General features: G+C 45.1%; 1 protein-coding gene across 1 annotated transcript in view; it reads right to left on the reverse strand.

Annotated features, from left to right (window-relative positions):
- Nucleotides 1-26,052, reverse strand: part of dcst2 (DC-STAMP domain containing 2) — a 137,337-nt gene that overhangs the window by 64,176 nt on the left and 47,109 nt on the right. Inside the window, exon 6 of the mRNA XM_087985117.1 lies at nucleotides 25,228-25,441. Coding sequence (XP_087841243.1) covers nucleotides 25,228-25,441 — 214 coding nt within the window. The remainder of the gene's footprint in view (nucleotides 1-25,227; nucleotides 25,442-26,052) is intronic.

The raw sequence follows: 26,052 nt of genomic DNA on the forward strand, positions 1-26,052 counted from the left end.
CAGATACTGACTGTCCCCGAATATCAACACATCGGATACTGACTGTCCCCAAATATCACCACATTAGATACTGACTGTCCCCGAATATCACCACATTAGATACTGACTGTCCCCAAATATCAACACATCGGATACTGACTGTCCACGAATATCACCACATCAGATACTGACAGTCCCCGAATATCAACACATCGGACACTGACTGACCCCAATATCACCACATCAGATACTGAGAGTCCCCGAATATCAACATATCGGATACTGACTGACCCCAATATCACCACATCAGATATTGACTGTCTCCAATATCACCACATCGGATACTGACTTACCCCAATATCACCACTACAGATACTGACTGTCCCCCAATATCACCATATCAGATACTGACTGTCCCCGAATATCAACACATCGGATAGAGATACTGACTGTCCCCCAATATCTCCATATCAGATACTCACTGTCCCCGAATATCACCACATCGGAAACTGACTGTCCCCAATATCAACACATCAGATACTGACTATCCCCGAATATCAACACATCGGATACTGACTGTCCCCAAATATCACCACATTAGATACTGACTGTCACCGAATATCAACACATCAGATACTGACTGTTCCCGAATATCACCACATTAGATACTGACTGACCCCAATATCACCACATCAGATACTCACTGTCCCCAATATCACCATGTCAGATACTGACTGTCCCCGAATATCAACACATCGGATACTGACTGTCCCCAAATATCACCACGTTAGATACTGACTGTCCCCGAATATCAACACATCAGATACTGACTGTCCCCGAATATCACCACGTTAGACACTGACTGACCCCAATATCAACACATCAGATACTGACTGTCCCCAAATATCACCACATTAGATACTGACTGTCCCTGAATATCACCACATCGGATATTGACTGACCCCAATATCACCACATCAGATACTGACTGACCCCAATATCAACACATCAGATACTGACTGTCCCCGAATATCAACACATCGGATACTGACTGTACCCGAATACCAACACATCGGGAACTGACTGTCCATGAATATCAAAACATCAGATACTGACTGACCCCAATATCAACACATCAGATACTGACTGTCCCCGAATATCAACACATCGGATACTGACTGACTCCAATATCACCACATCAGATACTGACTGTCCCCCAATATCACCTCATCAGATACTGACTGTCCCCCAATATCAACACATCAGATATTGACTGACCCCAATATCACCACATCAGATAATGACTGACCCCAATATCACCGCATCAGATACTGACTGACCCCAATATGACCACATCAGATACTGACTGTCCCCAAAATCACCACATCAGATACTGACTGTCCCCCAATATCACCGCATCAGATACTGACTATCACCAATGTCACCATATGAGATACTGACTGACCCCAATATCACCGCATCAGATACTGACTGACCCCAATATCACCGCATCAGATACTGACTATCACCAATATCACCACATCAGATACTGACTGACCCCAATCTCACCACATCAGATACTGACTGTCCCCCAATATCACCACATCAGATACTGACTATCACCAATATCACCACATCAGATACTGACTGACCCCAATCTCACCACATCCGATACTGACTGTCCCCCAATATCACCACATCAGATACTGACTATCACCAATATCAACACATCAGATACTGACTGTACCCCAAAATCACCACATCAGATACTGACAGTCCCCGAATATCAACACATCGGATACTGACTGTCCCCAATATCACCAGATCAGATTCGGACTGTCCCCCAATATCACCACATCAGATACTGACTGTCCCCAATATCAACACAGCAGATACTGACTGACCCCAATATCACCGCATCAGATATTGACTGTCCCCCAATATCACCACATCGGATACTGACTGTCCCCAATATCACCACATCGGATACTGACTTACCCCAATATCACCGCATCAGATACTGACTGACCCCAATATCACCACATCAGATACTGACTGTCCCCCAATATCACCACATCAGATACTGACTATCACCAATATCACCACATCAGATACTGACTGACCCAATATCACCACATCACATACTGACTGTCCCCAAATATCACTGCATCAGATACTGACTGTCCCCGAATATCAACACATCAGATACTGACTGACCCCAATATCAACACATCGGATACTGACTGTCTCCCAATATCAACACATCGGATACTGACTGACCCCAATATCACCCCTTCAGATACTGACTTTTTCCCAATATCACCACATCAGATACTGACTGACCCCAATATCACCACATCAGATACTGACTGTCCCCCAATATCAACACATCAGATACTGACTATCACCAATATCACCACATCAGATACTGACTGACCCCAATATCACCGCATCAGATACTGACTGCCCCCAATATCAACACATCAGATACTGACTGCCCCCAATATCACCACATCAGATACTGACTGACCCCAATATCACCACATTCGATACTGACTGTCCCCGAATATCAACACATCAGATATTGACGGACCCCAATATCACCACTTCAGACACTGACTGTCCCCCAATATCACCACATCAGATACTGACTATCACCAATATCACCACATCACATACTGACTGTCCCCAAATATCACTGCATCAGATACTGACTGTCCCCGAATATCAACACATCGGATACTGACTGTCTCCCAATATCAACACATCGGATACTGACTGACCCCAATATCACCCCTTCAGATACTGACTTTTTCCCAATATCACCACATCAGATACTGACTATCACCAATATCACCACATCAGATACTGACTGACCCCAATATCAACACATCGGATACTGACTGTCTCCCAATATCAACACATCGGATACTGACTGACCCCAATATCACCCCTTCAGATACTGACTTTTTCCCAATATCACCACATCAGATACTGACTATCACCAATATCACCACATCAGATACTGACTGTCCCCCAATATCAACACATCAGATACTGACTATCACCAATATCACCACATCAGATACTGACTGACCCCAATATCACCGCATCAGATACTGACTGCCCCAATATCACCACATCAGATACTGACTGCCCCCTTTATCACCACATCAGATACTGACTGACCCCAATATCACCACATCCGATACTGACTGTCCCCGAATATCAACACATCAGATATTGACGGACCCCAATATCACCGCATCAGATACTGACTGACCCCAGTATCACCCCTTCAGATACTGACTGCCCCCAATATCACCGGATCAGATACTGACTGTCCCCGAATATCAACACATCAGATATTGACTGCCCCCAATATCACCACATCAGATACTGACTGACCCCAATATCACCCCGTTAAGATACTGATTTGTCCCCAATATCACCACATCAGATACTGACAGTCCCCGAATATCAACACATCGGATACTGACTGACCCCAATATCGCCACATCAGATATTGACTGTCTCCAATATCACACATCAGATATTGACTGACCCCAATATCACCACTACAGATACTGACTGTCCCCCAATATCACCATATCAGATACTGACTGTCCCCGAATATCAACACATCGGATACTGACTGACCCCAATATCAACACATCAGATACTCACTGTCCCCGAATATCACCACATCAGATACTGACTGTCCCCGAATATCAACACATCGGATACGGACTGACCGCAATATCGCCACATCAGATATTGACTGTCTCCAATATCACCACATCGGATACTGACTTACCCCAATATCACCACTACAGATACTGACTGTCCCCCAATATCACCATATCAGATACTGACTGTCCCCGAATATCAACACATCGGATACTGACTGACCCCAATATCAACACATCAGATACTGACTGTCCCCGAATATCACCACATCAGATACTGACTGTCCCCGAATATCACCACATCAGATACTGACTGTCCCCGAATATCAACACATCGGATACTGACTGTCCCCAAATATCACCACATTAGATACTGACTGTCCCCGAATATCAACACAACAGATACTGACTGTCCCCGAATATCAACACATTAGATACTGACTGTCCCCAAATATCAACACATCGGATACTGACTGTCCACGAATATCACCACATCAGATACTGACTGTCCCCCAATATCAACACATCGGATACTGACTGACCCCAATATCAACACATCAGATACTGACTGTCCACGAATATCAACACATCGGATACTGACTGACCCCAATATCGCCACATCAGATATTGACTGTCTCCAATATCAACACATCGGATACTGACTGTCCACGAATATCACCACTACAGATACTGACTGTCCCCCAATATCACCATATCAGATACTGACTGTCCCCGAATATCAACACATCAGATACTGACTGACCAGAATATTACCACATCAGATACTGACTGTCCCCGAATATCACCACATCAGATACTGACTGTCCCCAATATCAACACATCAGATACTGACTGTCCCCGAATATCAACACATCGGATACTGACTGTCCCCAAATATCACCACATTAGATACTGACTGTCCCCGAATATCAACACATTAGATACAGACTGATCCCCAAATATCAACACATCGGATACTGACTGTCCACGAATATCACCACATTAGATACTGACAGTCCCTGAATATCAACACATCGGGAACTGACTGTCCACGAAAATCAACACATCAGATACTGACTGACCCCAATACCAACACATCAGATACTGACTGTCCCCGAATATCAACACATCGGATACTGACTGTACCCGAATACCAACATATCGGAAATGACTGTCCACGAATATCAACACATCAGATACATGACTGACCCCAATATCAAAACATCAGATACTGACTGTCCCCGAATATCCACGCATCGGATACTGACTGACTCCAATATCACCACATCAGATACTGACTGTCCCCAATATCACCTCATCAGATACTGACTGTCCCCGAATATCAACACATCAGATACTGACTGTCCCCCAATATCAACACATCAGATATTGACTGACCCCAATATCACCACATCAGATACTGACTGTCCGCAATATCACCACATCAGATACTGACTGTCCCCAATATCAACACATCAGATACTGACTGTCCCCGAATATCAACACATCAGATACTGACTGACCCCAATATCACCACATCAGATACTGACTGTCCCCCAATTTCACCGCATCAGATACTGACTGTCCCCCAATATCACCGCATCAGATACTGACTGTCCCCGAATATCAACACATCAGATACTGACTGTACCCCAATATCACCACATCAGATACTGACTGTCCCCCAATATCACCACATCAGATACTGACTGACCCCAATATCAACACATCAGATACTGACTGTCCCCAATATCACCACATCAGATACTGACTGTCCCCGAATATCAACACATCAGATACTGACTGTCCCCGAATTTCACCACATCAGATACTGACTGACCCCAACATCACCACATCAGATACTGACTGTCCCCCAATATCACCCCATCAGATACTGACTGACCCCGAATATCAACACATCAGATACTGACTGTCCCCAATATCACCACATCAGATACAGACCTTCCCCGAATATCAACACATCAAATACTGACAGTCCCCAATATCACCACATCAGATACTGACTGTCCCCAATATCACCAAATCAGATACCGACAGTCCCCAACATCAACGCATCGGATACTGACTGACCCCAATATCACAACATCAGATATTGACTGTCTCCAATATCACCACATCGGATCCTGACTTACCCCAATATCACCACTACAGATACTGACTGTCCCCCAATATCACCATATGAGATACTGACTGTCCCCGAATATCAACACATCGGATACTGACTGACCCCAATATCAACACATCAGATACTCACTGTCCCCGAATATCACCACATCGGATACTGACTGTCCCCGAATATCACCACATCAGATACTGACTGTCCCCCAATATCACCACTACAGATACTGACTGTCCCCCAATATCACCATATCAGATACTGACTGTCCCCGAATATCAACACATCGGATACTGACTGACCCCAATATCAACACATCAGATACTCACTGTCCCCGAATATCACCATATCGGATACTGACTGTCCCCGAATATCACCACATCAGATACTGACTGTCCCCCAATATCAACACATCAGATACTGACTGTCCCCAAATATCACCACATTAGATACTGACTGTCCCCGAATATCAACACATCAGATACTGACTGTCCCCGAATATCACCACATCAGATACTGACTGTCCCCAATATCAACACATCAGATACTGACTGTCCCCGAATATCAACACATCGGATACTGACTGTCCCCAAATATCACCACATTAGATACTGACTGTCCCCGAATATCAACACATTAGATACAGACTGATCCCCAAATATCAACACATCGGATACTGACTGTCCACGAATATCACCACATCAGATACTGACAGTCCCCGAATATCAACACATCGGGAACTGACTGTCCACGAAAATCAACACATCAGATACTGACTGACCCCAATACCAACACATCAGATACTGACTGTCCCCGAATATCAACACATCGGATACTGACTGTACCCGAATACCAACATATCGGAAATGACTGTCCACGAATATCAACACATCAGATACATGACTGACCCCAATATCAAAACATCAGATACTGACTGTCCCCGAATATCCACCCATCGGATACTGACTGACTCCAATATCACCACATCAGATACTGACTGTCCCCCAATATCACCTCATCAGATACTGACTGTCCCCGAATATCAACACATCAGATACTGACTGTCCCCCAATATCACCACTACAGATACTGACTGTCCCCCAATATCACCATATCAGATACTGACTGTCCCCGAATATCAACACATCGGATACTGACTGACCCCAATATCAACACATCAGATACTCACTGTCCCCGAATATCACCACATCGGATACTGACTGTCCCCGAATATCACCACATCAGATACTGACTGTCCCCCAATATCACCACTACAGATACTGACTGTCCCCCAATATCACCATATCAGATACTGACTGTCCCCGAATATCAACACATCGGATACTGACTGACCCCAATATCAACACATCAGATACTCACTGTCCCCGAATATCACCATATCGGATACTGACTGTCCCCAAATATCACCACATTAGATACTGACTGTCCCCGAATATCAACACAACAGATACTTACTGTCCCCGAATATCACCACATTAGATACTGACTGTCCCCAAATATCAACACATCGGATACTGACTGTCCACGAATATCACCACATCAGATACTGACAGTCCCCGAATATCAACACATCGGATACTGACTGACCCCAATATCCCCACCTCAGATTCTGACAGTCCCCGAATATCAACACATCGGATACTGACTGACCCCAATATCAACACATCAGATACTCACTGTCCCCGAATATCACCATATCGGATACTGACTGTCCCCGAATATCACCACATCAGATACTGACTGTCCCCCAATATCAACACATCAGATACTGACTGTCCCCAAATATCACCACATTAGATACTGACTGTCCCCGAATATCAACACATCAGATACTGACTGTCCCCGAATATCACCACATTAGATACTGACTGTCCCCAAATATCAACACATCGGATGTTGACTGTCCACAAATATCACCACATCAGATACTGACAGTCCCCGAATATCAACACATCGGATACTGACTGACCCCAATATCACCACATCAGATACTGACAGTCCCCGAATATCCACACATCGGATACTGACTGACCCCAATATCGCCACATCAGATATTGACTGTCTCCAATATCACCACATCGGATACTGACTTACCCCAATATCAACACTACAGATACTGACTGTCCCCCAATATCACCATATCAGATACTGACTGTCCCCGAATATCAACACATCGGATACTGACTGACCCCAATATCACCACATCGGATACTGACTTACCCCGAATATCACCACATCAGATACTGACTGTCCCCGAATATCACCACATTGGATACTGACTGTCCCCAAATATCACCACATTAGATACTGACTGTCCCCAAATATCAACACAACAGATACTTACTGTCCCAGAATATCACCACATTAGATACTGACAGTCCCCAAATATCAACACATCGGATACTGACTGTCCACGAATATCACCGCATCAGATACTGACAGTCCCCGAATATCAACACATCGGATACTGACTGTCCCCGAATATCACCACATCAGATACTGACTGACCCCAATATCACCACATCAGATACTGACTGTCCCCGAATATCACCACATCAGATACTGACTGTCCCCAATATCAACACATCAGATACTGACTGACCCCAATATCACCACATCTGATACTGACTGTACCCGAATATCAACACATCGGATACTGACTGTCCCCAAATATCAACACATCGGATACTGACTGTCCCCGAATATCACCACATCAGATACTGACTGTCCCCAATATCAACACATCAGATACTGACTGACCCCAATATCACCACATCTGATACTGACTGTACCCGAATATCAACACATCGGATACTGACTGACCCCAATATCACCACATTAGATACTGACTGTCCCCGAATATCAACACATTAGATACTGACTGTCCCCAAATATCAACACATCGGATACTGACTGTCCACGAATATCACCACATCAGATACTGACAGTCCCCGAATATCAACACATCGGATACTGACAGACCCCAATATCACCACATCAGATACTGACAGTCCCCGAATATCAACACATCGGATACTGACTGACCCCAATATCGCCACATCAGATATTGACTGTCTCCAATATCACCACATCGGATACTGACTGTCCCCAATATCACCACTACAGATACTGACTGTCCCCCAATATCACCATATCAGATACTGACTGTCCCCGAATATCAACACATCGAATACTGACTGACCCCAATATCACCACATCAGATACTGACTGTCCCCGAATATCACCACATCAGATACTGACTGTCCCCGAATATCACCACATCAGATACTGACTGTCCCCAATATCAACACATCAGATACTGACTGTCCCCGAATATCACCACATCAGATACTGACTGTCCCCGAATATCACCACATCAGATACTGACTGTCCACCAATATCACCACATCAGATACTGACTGTCCCCGAATATCAACACTATCAGATACTGACTGTCCCCAATATCAACACATCAGATACTGACTGTCCCCGAATATCAACACATCGGATACTGACTGTCCCCAAATATCACCACATTAGATACTGACTGTCCCCGAATATCAACACATTAGATACTGACTGTCCCCAAACATCAACACATCGGATACTGACTGTCCACAAATATCACCACATCAGATACTCTCAGTCCCCGAATATCAACACATCGGACACTGACTGACCCCAATATCACCACATCAGATACTGACAGTCCCCGAATATCACCACATCGGATACTGACTTACCCCAATATCACCACTACAGATACTGACTGTCCCCCAATATCACCATATCAGATACTGACTGTCCCCGAATATCAACACATCGGATACAGATACTGACTGTCCCCCAATATCACCATATCAGATACTGACTGTCCCCGAATATCACCACATCGGAAACTGACTGTCCCCGAATATCACCACATCAGATACTGACTGTCCCCGAATATCACCACATCAGATACTGACTGTCCCCAATATCAACACATCAGATACTGACTATCCCCGAATATCAACACATCGGATACTGACTGTCCCCAAATATCACCACATTAGATACTGACTGTCCCCGAATATCAACACATCAGATACTGACTGTTCCCGAATATCACCACATTAGATACTGACTGACCCCAATATCACCACATCAGATAATGACTGTCCCCAAATATCACCACATTAGATACTGACTGTCCCCGAATATCAACACATCAGATACTGACTGTCCCCGAATATCACCACATTAGATACTGACTGACCCCAATATCAACACATCAGATACTGACTGTCCCCGAATATCACCATGTCAGATACTGACTGTCCCTGAATATCACCACATCGGATATTGACTGACCCCAATATCACCACATCAGATACTGACTGACCCCAATATCAACACATCAGATACTGACTGTCCCCGAATATCAACACATCAGATACTGACTGACCCCAATATCACCACATCAGATACTGACTGTCCCCCAATATCACCACATCAGATACTGACTATCACCAATATCACCACATCACATACTGACTGTCCCCAAATATCACTGCATCAGATACTGACTGTCTCCCAATATCACCACATCAGATACTGACTGACCCCAATATCACCCCGTTAAGATACTGATTTGTCCCCAATATCACCACATCAGATACTGACAGTCCCCGAATATCAACACATCGGATACTGACTGACCCCAATATCGCCACATCAGATATTGACTGTCTCCAATATCACACATCAGATATTGACTGACCCCAATATCACCACTACAGATACTGACTGTCCCCCAATATCACCATATCAGATACTGACTGTCCCCGAATATCAACACATCGGATACTGACTGACCCCAATATCAACACATCAGATACTCACTGTCCCCGAATATCACCACATCAGATACTGACTGTCCCCGAATATCAACACATCGGATACGGACTGACCGCAATATCGCCACATCAGATATTGACTGTCTCCAATATCACCACATCGGATACTGACTTACCCCAATATCACCACTACAGATACTGACTGTCCCCCAATATCACCATATCAGATACTGACTGTCCCCGAATATCAACACATCGGATACTGACTGACCCCAATATCAACACATCAGATACTGACTGTCCCCGAATATCACCACATCAGATACTGACTGTCCCCGAATATCACCACATCAGATACTGACTGTCCCCGAATATCAACACATCGGATACTGACTGTCCCCAAATATCACCACATTAGATACTGACTGTCCCCGAATATCAACACAACAGATACTGACTGTCCCCGAATATCAACACATTAGATACTGACTGTCCCCAAATATCAACACATCGGATACTGACTGTCCACGAATATCACCACATCAGATACTGACTGTCCCCCAATATCAACACATCGGATACTGACTGACCCCAATATCAACACATCAGATACTGACTGTCCACGAATATCAACACATCGGATACTGACTGACCCCAATATCGCCACATCAGATATTGACTGTCTCCAATATCAACACATCGGATACTGACTGTCCACGAATATCACCACTACAGATACTGACTGTCCCCCAATATCACCATATCAGATACTGACTGTCCCCGAATATCAACACATCAGATACTGACTGACCAGAATATTACCACATCAGATACTGACTGTCCCCGAATATCACCACATCAGATACTGACTGTCCCCAATATCAACACATCAGATACTGACTGTCCCCGAATATCAACACATCGGATACTGACTGTCCCCAAATATCACCACATTAGATACTGACTGTCCCCGAATATCAACACATTAGATACAGACTGATCCCCAAATATCAACACATCGGATACTGACTGTCCACGAATATCACCACATTAGATACTGACAGTCCCTGAATATCAACACATCGGGAACTGACTGTCCACGAAAATCAACACATCAGATACTGACTGACCCCAATACCAACACATCAGATACTGACTGTCCCCGAATATCAACACATCGGATACTGACTGTACCCGAATACCAACATATCGGAAATGACTGTCCACGAATATCAACACATCAGATACATGACTGACCCCAATATCAAAACATCAGATACTGACTGTCCCCGAATATCCACGCATCGGATACTGACTGACTCCAATATCACCACATCAGATACTGACTGTCCCCAATATCACCTCATCAGATACTGACTGTCCCCGAATATCAACACATCAGATACTGACTGTCCCCCAATATCAACACATCAGATATTGACTGACCCCAATATCACCACATCAGATACTGACTGTCCGCAATATCACCACATCAGATACTGACTGTCCCCAATATCAACACATCAGATACTGACTGTCCCCGAATATCAACACATCAGATACTGACTGACCCCAATATCACCACATCAGATACTGACTGTCCCCCAATTTCACCGCATCAGATACTGACTGTCCCCCAATATCACCGCATCAGATACTGACTGTCCCCGAATATCAACACATCAGATACTGACTGTACCCCAATATCACCACATCAGATACTGACTGTCCCCCAATATCACCACATCAGATACTGACTGACCCCAATATCAACACATCAGATACTGACTGTCCCCAATATCACCACATCAGATACTGACTGTCCCCGAATATCAACACATCAGATACTGACTGTCCCCGAATTTCACCACATCAGATACTGACTGACCCCAACATCACCACATCAGATACTGACTGTCCCCCAATATCACCCCATCAGATACTGACTGACCCCGAATATCAACACATCAGATACTGACTGTCCCCAATATCACCACATCAGATACAGACCTTCCCCGAATATCAACACATCAAATACTGACAGTCCCCAATATCACCACATCAGATACTGACTGTCCCCAATATCACCAAATCAGATACCGACAGTCCCCAACATCAACGCATCGGATACTGACTGACCCCAATATCACAACATCAGATATTGACTGTCTCCAATATCACCACATCGGATCCTGACTTACCCCAATATCACCACTACAGATACTGACTGTCCCCCAATATCACCATATGAGATACTGACTGTCCCCGAATATCAACACATCGGATACTGACTGACCCCAATATCAACACATCAGATACTCACTGTCCCCGAATATCACCACATCGGATACTGACTGTCCCCGAATATCACCACATCAGATACTGACTGTCCCCCAATATCACCACTACAGATACTGACTGTCCCCCAATATCACCATATCAGATACTGACTGTCCCCGAATATCAACACATCGGATACTGACTGACCCCAATATCAACACATCAGATACTCACTGTCCCCGAATATCACCATATCGGATACTGACTGTCCCCGAATATCACCACATCAGATACTGACTGTCCCCCAATATCAACACATCAGATACTGACTGTCCCCAAATATCACCACATTAGATACTGACTGTCCCCGAATATCAACACATCAGATACTGACTGTCCCCGAATATCACCACATCAGATACTGACTGTCCCCAATATCAACACATCAGATACTGACTGTCCCCGAATATCAACACATCGGATACTGACTGTCCCCAAATATCACCACATTAGATACTGACTGTCCCCGAATATCAACACATTAGATACAGACTGATCCCCAAATATCAACACATCGGATACTGACTGTCCACGAATATCACCACATCAGATACTGACAGTCCCCGAATATCAACACATCGGGAACTGACTGTCCACGAAAATCAACACATCAGATACTGACTGACCCCAATACCAACACATCAGATACTGACTGTCCCCGAATATCAACACATCGGATACTGACTGTACCCGAATACCAACATATCGGAAATGACTGTCCACGAATATCAACACATCAGATACATGACTGACCCCAATATCAAAACATCAGATACTGACTGTCCCCGAATATCCACCCATCGGATACTGACTGACTCCAATATCACCACATCAGATACTGACTGTCCCCCAATATCACCTCATCAGATACTGACTGTCCCCGAATATCAACACATCAGATACTGACTGTCCCCCAATATCACCACTACAGATACTGACTGTCCCCCAATATCACCATATCAGATACTGACTGTCCCCGAATATCAACACATCGGATACTGACTGACCCCAATATCAACACATCAGATACTCACTGTCCCCGAATATCACCACATCGGATACTGACTGTCCCCGAATATCACCACATCAGATACTGACTGTCCCCCAATATCACCACTACAGATACTGACTGTCCCCCAATATCACCATATCAGATACTGACTGTCCCCGAATATCAACACATCGGATACTGACTGACCCCAATATCAACACATCAGATACTCACTGTCCCCGAATATCACCATATCGGATACTGACTGTCCCCAAATATCACCACATTAGATACTGACTGTCCCCGAATATCAACACAACAGATACTTACTGTCCCCGAATATCACCACATTAGATACTGACTGTCCCCAAATATCAACACATCGGATACTGACTGTCCACGAATATCACCACATCAGATACTGACAGTCCCCGAATATCAACACATCGGATACTGACTGACCCCAATATCCCCACCTCAGATTCTGACAGTCCCCGAATATCAACACATCGGATACTGACTGACCCCAATATCAACACATCAGATACTCACTGTCCCCGAATATCACCATATCGGATACTGACTGTCCCCGAATATCACCACATCAGATACTGACTGTCCCCCAATATCAACACATCAGATACTGACTGTCCCCAAATATCACCACATTAGATACTGACTGTCCCCGAATATCAACACATCAGATACTGACTGTCCCCGAATATCACCACATTAGATACTGACTGTCCCCAAATATCAACACATCGGATGTTGACTGTCCACAAATATCACCACATCAGATACTGACAGTCCCCGAATATCAACACATCGGATACTGACTGACCCCAATATCACCACATCAGATACTGACAGTCCCCGAATATCCACACATCGGATACTGACTGACCCCAATATCGCCACATCAGATATTGACTGTCTCCAATATCACCACATCGGATACTGACTTACCCCAATATCAACACTACAGATACTGACTGTCCCCCAATATCACCATATCAGATACTGACTGTCCCCGAATATCAACACATCGGATACTGACTGACCCCAATATCACCACATCGGATACTGACTTACCCCGAATATCACCACATCAGATACTGACTGTCCCCGAATATCACCACATTGGATACTGACTGTCCCCAAATATCACCACATTAGATACTGACTGTCCCCAAATATCAACACAACAGATACTTACTGTCCCAGAATATCACCACATTAGATACTGACAGTCCCCAAATATCAACACATCGGATACTGACTGTCCACGAATATCACCGCATCAGATACTGACAGTCCCCGAATATCAACACATCGGATACTGACTGTCCCCGAATATCACCACATCAGATACTGACTGACCCCAATATCACCACATCAGATACTGACTGTCCCCGAATATCACCACATCAGATACTGACTGTCCCCAATATCAACACATCAGATACTGACTGACCCCAATATCACCACATCTGATACTGACTGTACCCGAATATCAACACATCGGATACTGACTGTCCCCAAATATCAACACATCGGATACTGACTGTCCCCGAATATCACCACATCAGATACTGACTGTCCCCAATATCAACACATCAGATACTGACTGACCCCAATATCACCACATCTGATACTGACTGTACCCGAATATCAACACATCGGATACTGACTGACCCCAATATCACCACATTAGATACTGACTGTCCCCGAATATCAACACATTAGATACTGACTGTCCCCAAATATCAACACATCGGATACTGACTGTCCACGAATATCACCACATCAGATACTGACAGTCCCCGAATATCAACACATCGGATACTGACAGACCCCAATATCACCACATCAGATACTGACAGTCCCCGAATATCAACACATCGGATACTGACTGACCCCAATATCGCCACATCAGATATTGACTGTCTCCAATATCACCACATCGGATACTGACTGTCCCCAATATCACCACTACAGATACTGACTGTCCCCCAATATCACCATATCAGATACTGACTGTCCCCGAATATCAACACATCGAATACTGACTGACCCCAATATCACCACATCAGATACTGACTGTCCCCGAATATCACCACATCAGATACTGACTGTCCCCGAATATCACCACATCAGATACTGACTGTCCCCAATATCAACACATCAGATACTGACTGTCCCCGAATATCACCACATCAGATACTGACTGTCCCCGAATATCACCACATCAGATACTGACTGTCCACCAATATCACCACATCAGATACTGACTGTCCCCGAATATCAACACTATCAGATACTGACTGTCCCCAATATCAACACATCAGATACTGACTGTCCCCGAATATCAACACATCGGATACTGACTGTCCCCAAATATCACCACATTAGATACTGACTGTCCCCGAATATCAACACATTAGATACTGACTGTCCCCAAACATCAACACATCGGATACTGACTGTCCACAAATATCACCACATCAGATACTCTCAGTCCCCGAATATCAACACATCGGACACTGACTGACCCCAATATCACCACATCAGATACTGACAGTCCCCGAATATCACCACATCGGATACTGACTTACCCCAATATCACCACTACAGATACTGACTGTCCCCCAATATCACCATATCAGATACTGACTGTCCCCGAATATCAACACATCGGATACAGATACTGACTGTCCCCCAATATCACCATATCAGATACTGACTGTCCCCGAATATCACCACATCGGAAACTGACTGTCCCCGAATATCACCACATCAGATACTGACTGTCCCCGAATATCACCACATCAGATACTGACTGTCCCCAATATCAACACATCAGATACTGACTATCCCCGAATATCAACACATCGGATACTGACTGTCCCCAAATATCACCACATTAGATACTGACTGTCCCCGAATATCAACACATCAGATACTGACTGTTCCCGAATATCACCACATTAGATACTGACTGACCCCAATATCACCACATCAGATAATGACTGTCCCCAAATATCACCACATTAGATACTGACTGTCCCCGAATATCAACACATCAGATACTGACTGTCCCCGAATATCACCACATTAGATACTGACTGACCCCAATATCAACACATCAGATACTGACTGTCCCCGAATATCACCATGTCAGATACTGACTGTCCCTGAATATCACCACATCGGATATTGACTGACCCCAATATCACCACATCAGATACTGACTGACCCCAATATCAACACATCAGATACTGACTGTCCCCGAATATCAACACATCAGATACTGACTGACCCCAATATCACCACATCAGATACTGACTGTCCCCCAATATCACCACATCAGATACTGACTATCACCAATATCACCACATCACATACTGACTGTCCCCAAATATCACTGCATCAGATACTGACTGTCTCCCAATATCACCACATCAGATACTGACTGACCCCAATACCAACACATCTGATACTGACTGTCCCCGAATATCAACACATCGGATACTGACTGACCCCAATATCACCACATCAGATATTGACTGTCTCCAATATCACCACATCGGATACTGACTGTCCCCAATATCAACACATCGGATACTGACTGTCCCCCAATATCACCATATCAGATACTGACTGTCCCCGAATATCAACACATCGGATACAGATACTGACTGTCCCCCAATATCACCATATCAGATACTGACTGTCCCCGAATATCACCACATCGGAAACTGACTGTCCCCGAATATCACCACATCAGATACTGACTGTCCCCGAATATCACCATATCAGATACTGATTGTCCCCAATATCAACACATCAGATACTGACTATCCCCGAATATCAACACATCGGATACTGACTGTCCCCAAATATCACCACATTAGATACTGACTGTCCCCGAATATCAACACATCAGATACTGACTGTTCCCGAATATCACCACATTAGATACTGACTGACCCCAATATCACCACATCCGATACTGACTGTCCCCAAATATCACCACATTAGATACTGACTGTCCCCGAATATCAACACATCAGATACTGACTGTCCCCGAATATCACCACATTAGATACTGACTGACCCCAATATCAACACATCAGATACTGACTGTCCCCGAATATCACCATGTCAGATACTGACTGTCCCTGAATATCACCACATCGGATATTGACTGACCCCAATATCACCACATCAGATACTGACTGACCCCAATATCAACACATCAGATACTGACTGTCCCCGAATATCAACACATCAGATACTGACTGACCCCAATATCACCACATCAGATACTGACTGTCCCCCAATATCACCACATCAGATACTGACTATCACCAATATCACCACATCACATACTGACTGTCCCCAAATATCACTGCATCAGATACTGACTGTCTCCCAATATCACCACATCAGATACTGACTGACCCCAATACCAACACATCTGATACTGACTGTCCCCGAATATCAACACATCGGATACTGACTGTACCCGAATATCAACACATCGGGAACTGACTGTCCATGAATATCACCACATCAGATACTGACTGACCCCAATATCAACACATCAGATACTGACTGTCCCCGAATATCAACACATCAGATACTGACTGACTCCAATATCACCACATCAGATACTGACTGTCCCCCAATATCACCTCATCAGATACTGACTGTCCCCCAATATCAACACATCAGATAATGACTGACCCCAATATCACCGCATCAGATACTGACTGACCCCAATATGACCACATCAGATACTGACTATCACCAATGTCACCATATCAGATACTGACTGACCCCAATATCACCGCATCAGATACTGACTGACCCCAATATCACCACATCAGATACTGTATCACTAATATCACCACATCAGATACTGACTGACCCCAATCTCACCACATCAGATACTGACTGTCCCCCAATATCACCACATCAGATACTGACTATCACCAATATCACCACATCAGATACTGACTGACCCCAATCTCACCACATCCGATACTGACTGTCCCCCAATATCACCACATCAGATACTGACTATCACCAATATCAACACATCAGATACTGACTGTACCCCAAAATCACCACATCAGATACTGACAGTCCCCGAATATCAACACATCGGATACTGACTGTCCCCAATATCAGCAGATCAGATTGGGACTGTCCCCCAATATCACCACATCAGATACTGACTGTCCCCAATATCAACACAGCAGATACTGACTGACCCCAATATCACCGCATCAGATACTGACTGTCCCCAATATCACCACATCGGATACTGACTTACCCCAATATCACCGCATCAGATACTGACAGACCCCAATATCACCACATCAGATACTGACTGTCCCCCAATATCACCACATCAGATACTGACTATCACCAATATCACCACATCAGATACTGACTGACCCCAATCTCACCACATCAGATACTGACTGTCCCCCAATATCACCACATCAGATACTGACTATCACCAATATCACCACATCACATACTGACTGTCCCCAAATATCACTGCATCAGATACTGACTGACCCCAATATCAACACATCGGATACTGACTGTCTCCCAATATCAACACATCGGATACTGACTGACCCCAATATCACCACATCAGATACTGACTGTCCCCCCCAATATCAACACATCAGATACTGAATATCACCTATATCACCACATCAGATACTGACTGACCCCAATATCACCGCATCAGATACTGACTGTCCCCGAATATCAACACATCAGATATTGACGGACCCGAATATCACCACATCAGATACTGACTGCCCCCAATATCACCACATCAGATACTGACTGACCCCAATATCACCACATCCGATACTGACTGTCCCCGAATATCAACACATCAGATATTGACGGACCCCAATATCACCACATCAGATACTGATTGTCCCCCATATCACCACATCAGATACTGACTATCACCAATATCACCACATCACATACTGACTGTCCCCAAATATCACTGCATCAGATACTGACTGTCCCCGAATATCAACACATCAGATACTGACTGACCCCAATATCAACACATCGGATACTGACTGTCTCCCAATATCAACACATCGGATACTGACTGACCCCAATATCACCCCTTCAGATACTGACTTTTTCCCAATATCACCACATCAGATACTGACTGACCCCAATATCACCACATCAGATACTGATTGTCCCCCAATATCACCACATCAGATACTGACTATCACCAATATCACCACATCACATACTGACTGTCCCCAAATATCACTGCATCAGATACTGACTGTCCCCGAATATCAACACATCAGATACTGACTGACCCCAATATCAACACATCGGATACTGACTGTCTCCCAATATCAACACATCGGATACTGACTGACCCCAATATCACCCCTTCAGATACTGACTTTTTCCCAATATCACCACATCAGATACTGACTGACCCCAATATCACCACATCAGATACTGACTGACCCCAGTATCACCACATCAGATACTGACTGTCCCCGAATATCAACACATCAGATACTGACTGTCCCCGAATATCACCACATTAGATACTGACTGACCCCAATATCAACACATCAGATACTGACTGTCCCCGAATATCACCATGTCAGATACTGACTGTCCCTGAATATCACCACATCGGATATTGACTGACCCCAATATCACCACATCAGATACTGACTGACCCCAATATCAACACATCAGATACTGACTGTCCCCGAATATCAACACATCAGATACTGACTGACCCCAATATCACCACATCAGATACTGACTGTCCCCCAATATCACCACATCAGATACTGACTATCACCAATATCACCACATCACATACTGACTGTCCCCAAATATCACTGCATCAGATACTGACTGTCTCCCAATATCACCACATCAGATACTGACTGACCCCAATACCAACACATCTGATACTGACTGTCCCCGAATATCAACACATCGGATACTGACTGTACCCGAATATCAACACATCGGGAACTGACTGTCCATGAATATCACCACATCAGATACTGACTGACCCCAATATCAACACATCAGATACTGACTGTCCCCGAATATCAACACATCAGATACTGACTGACTCCAATATCACCACATCAGATACTGACTGTCCCCCAATATCACCTCATCAGATACTGACTGTCCCCCAATATCAACACATCAGATAATGACTGACCCCAATATCACCGCATCAGATACTGACTGACCCCAATATGACCACATCAGATACTGACTATCACCAATGTCACCATATCAGATACTGACTGACCCCAATATCACCGCATCAGATACTGACTGACCCCAATATCACCACATCAGATACTGTATCACTAATATCACCACATCAGATACTGACTGACCCCAATCTCACCACATCAGATACTGACTGTCCCCCAATATCACCACATCAGATACTGACTATCACCAATATCACCACATCAGATACTGACTGACCCCAATCTCACCACATCCGATACTGACTGTCCCCCAATATCACCACATCAGATACTGACTATCACCAATATCAACACATCAGATACTGACTGTACCCCAAAATCACCACATCAGATACTGACAGTCCCCGAATATCAACACATCGGATACTGACTGTCCCCAATATCAGCAGATCAGATTGGGACTGTCCCCCAATATCACCACATCAGATACTGACTGTCCCCAATATCAACACAGCAGATACTGACTGACCCCAATATCACCGCATCAGATACTGACTGTCCCCAATATCACCACATCGGATACTGACTTACCCCAATATCACCGCATCAGATACTGACAGACCCCAATATCACCACATCAGATACTGACTGTCCCCCAATATCACCACATCAGATACTGACTATCACCAATATCACCACATCAGATACTGACTGACCCCAATCTCACCACATCAGATACTGACTGTCCCCCAATATCACCACATCAGATACTGACTATCACCAATATCACCACATCACATACTGACTGTCCCCAAATATCACTGCATCAGATACTGACTGACCCCAATATCAACACATCGGATACTGACTGTCTCCCAATATCAACACATCGGATACTGACTGACCCCAATATCACCACATCAGATACTGACTGTCCCCCCCAATATCAACACATCAGATACTGAATATCACCTATATCACCACATCAGATACTGACTGACCCCAATATCACCGCATCAGATACTGACTGTCCCCGAATATCAACACATCAGATATTGACGGACCCGAATATCACCACATCAGATACTGACTGCCCCCAATATCACCACATCAGATACTGACTGACCCCAATATCACCACATCCGATACTGACTGTCCCCGAATATCAACACATCAGATATTGACGGACCCCAATATCACCACATCAGATACTGATTGTCCCCCATATCACCACATCAGATACTGACTATCACCAATATCACCACATCACATACTGACTGTCCCCAAATATCACTGCATCAGATACTGACTGTCCCCGAATATCAACACATCAGATACTGACTGACCCCAATATCAACACATCGGATACTGACTGTCTCCCAATATCAACACATCGGATACTGACTGACCCCAATATCACCCCTTCAGATACTGACTTTTTCCCAATATCACCACATCAGATACTGACTGACCCCAATATCACCACATCAGATACTGATTGTCCCCCAATATCACCACATCAGATACTGACTATCACCAATATCACCACATCACATACTGACTGTCCCCAAATATCACTGCATCAGATACTGACTGTCCCCGAATATCAACACATCAGATACTGACTGACCCCAATATCAACACATCGGATACTGACTGTCTCCCAATATCAACACATCGGATACTGACTGACCCCAATATCACCCCTTCAGATACTGACTTTTTCCCAATATCACCACATCAGATACTGACTGACCCCAATATCACCACATCAGATACTGACTGACCCCAGTATCACCACATCAGATACTGACTGTCCCCCAATATCAACACATCAGATACTGACTGTCCCCCAATATCAATACATCAGATACTGACTATCACCAATATCACCGCATCAGATACTGACTGTCCCCGAATATCAACACATCAGATTTTGACGGACCCCAATATCAACACATCAGATACTGACTAGCACCAATATCACCACATCAGATACTGACTGACCCCAATATCACCGCATCAGATACTGACTGTCCCCGAATATCAACACATCAGATATTGACGGACCCCAATATCACCACATCAGATACTGACTGCCCCCAATATCACCACATCAGATACTGACTGACCCCAATATCACCACATCCGATACTGACTGTCCCCGAATATCAACACATCAGATATTGACGGACCCCCATATCACCACATCAGATACTGACTGTCCCCCAATATCACCACATCAGATACTGACTATCACCAATATCACCACATCACATACTGACTGTCCCCAAATATCACTGCATCAGATTCTGACTGTCCCCAAATATCAACACATCAGATACTGACTGACCCCAATATCAACACATCGGATACTGACTGTCTCCCAATATCAACACATCGGATACTGACTGACCCCAATATCACCCCTTCAGATACTGACTTTTTCCCAATATCACCACATCAGATACTGACTGACCCCAATATCACCACATCAGATACTGACTGTCCCCCAATATCAACACATCAGATACTGACTATCACCAATATCACCACATCAGATATTGACGGACCCCAATATCACCACATCAGATACTGACTGTCCCCCAATATCACCACATCAGATACTGACTGTCCCCCAATATCACCACATCAGATACTGACTATCACCAATATCACCACATCACATACTGACTGTCCCCAAATATCACTGCATCAGATTCTGACTGTCCCCAAATATCAACACATCAGATACTGACTGACCCCAATATCACCACATCCGATACTGACTGTCCCCGAATATCAACACATCAGATATTGACGGACCCCAATATCACCGCATCAGATACTGACTGACCCCAGTATCACCCCTTCAGATACTGACTGCCCCCAATATCACCGGATCAGATACTGACTGTCCCCGAATATCAACACATCAGATATTGACTGCCCCCAATATCACCACATCAGATACTGACTGACCCCAATATCACCCCGTTCAGATACTGATTTGTCCCCAATATCACCACATCAGATACTGAGTGTCCCCCAATATCACCACATCAGATACTGACTGTCCCCGAATATCAACACATCAGATACTGACTGACCCCAATATCATTCCTTCAGATACTGACTTTCCCCCAATATCACCACATCAGATACTGACTGACCCCAATATCACCACATCAGATATTGACTGTCCCCGAATATCAACACATCAGATACTGACTGTCCCCCAATATCACCACATCAGATATTGACTGACCCCAATATCAACACATCAGATACTGACTGTCCCCAATATCACCGCATTAGATACTGAGTGTCCCCCAATATCACCACATCGGATACTGACTGTCTCCCAATATCAACTCATCGGATACTGACTGACCCCAATATCACCCCTTCAGATACTGACTTCTCCCCAATATCACCACATCAGATACTGAGTGTCCCCCAATATCACCACATCAGATACTGACTGTCCCTGAATATCAACACATCAGATACTGACTGACCCCAATATCCCCACATCAGATACTGACTGTCACCCTCTACACTGTCCCCCCCATCCAACATTCCTTGGACAGGAACAGTACAGAGCACACTACCGAGGGGAGTAGGGGGGAGAATTGGGCACTCCCACCCACAGGGAGTGGGGGAGAGAATGGGGGACTTGCTCCCACGGGGATTGGGGGGGGAGAATGGAGGTCTCGCTCCCACGGTGAGTGGGGGGAGAATTGGGCACTCGCTCCATGTGGAGTGAGGAGTGAATGGGGGAACTCGCTCCCACGGGGTTTGGCAGGAGATGACGAGGGGATTGGGTGGGAGCAGCAAGACAAGTGCTGTTCGGAGGGGCCGAATGGCTTGTTTCTGTGCTGCGCCAGGAGTGGTTGAGAGGTGTAATCGTGTTGAGGGCGTACTCCCGTAAATAAATATGTCTGAACAATTTCTGACTCACTGAATGTACAGGTAGATCATGATGATGGTGGAACTGTAGCCGAAAATGCCAATGGCTTCATAGACAACGCCAACCCGCCCTCGGATTTCCTCCATGATGTCCAGGGCAATGTCGGAGAAACTCTTTGACTGGTTGGCGTGGAGGTGGTAGTGGTACTGGATGGAAATGTTGAACTTGAATTCCTGTGTCACCTTGTCCAGGGCGTCCGAGATGGCTTGGGAGAAACGCAACAACACGATTGTGAGAGTGAGGAGTTTGGGATGACAAGGAATTGGGAGCCAAAGCGATGGTTCCCAACGGGGTTCCTAGACAGGGACTCTTCAGCCCATCAGGTCCTTGGGACGTGATTGGCTGTAACCCCCTCCGTCGTCTTGGAATACAGAGGGACACTCCCTGTGGTCGTGCTGAGGGAGCGGGCGCTGTCACAGGATCAGCACTGAGGGAGTGGGCACTGTTGGAGGGTCAGCGCTGAGGGAGTGAACGCTGTCGGAGGGTCAGTGCTGAGGGAGCGGGCGCTGTCGGAGGGTCAGTGCTGAGGGAGTGGGCGTTGTGGAGGGTCAGTGCTGAGGGAGCAGGCGCTGCCGGAGGGTCAGTGTTGAGGGAGTGGGCATTGTGGAGGGTCAGTGCTGAGGGAGCGGGCACTGTCGGAGGGTCAGTGCTGAGGGAGCGGGCGCTGTCGGAGGGTCAGCGCTGAGGGAGTGGGCACTGTCGGAGGGTCAGCGCTGAGGGAGCGGTGCTGTCGGAGGGTCAGTGCTGAGGGAGCGGGCACTGTCGGAGGGTCAGCGCTGAGGGAGCGGGCGCTGTCAGAGGGTCAGCGATGAGGGA

The sequence above is a fragment of the Chiloscyllium plagiosum genome, unplaced genomic scaffold (assembly GCF_037043375.1).
Source record: "Chiloscyllium plagiosum isolate Xiang-an unplaced genomic scaffold, Cpla_swu_hap1 HiC_scaffold_50, whole genome shotgun sequence".
In the NCBI taxonomy this organism is placed as follows: domain Eukaryota; kingdom Metazoa; phylum Chordata; class Chondrichthyes; order Orectolobiformes; family Hemiscylliidae; genus Chiloscyllium; species Chiloscyllium plagiosum.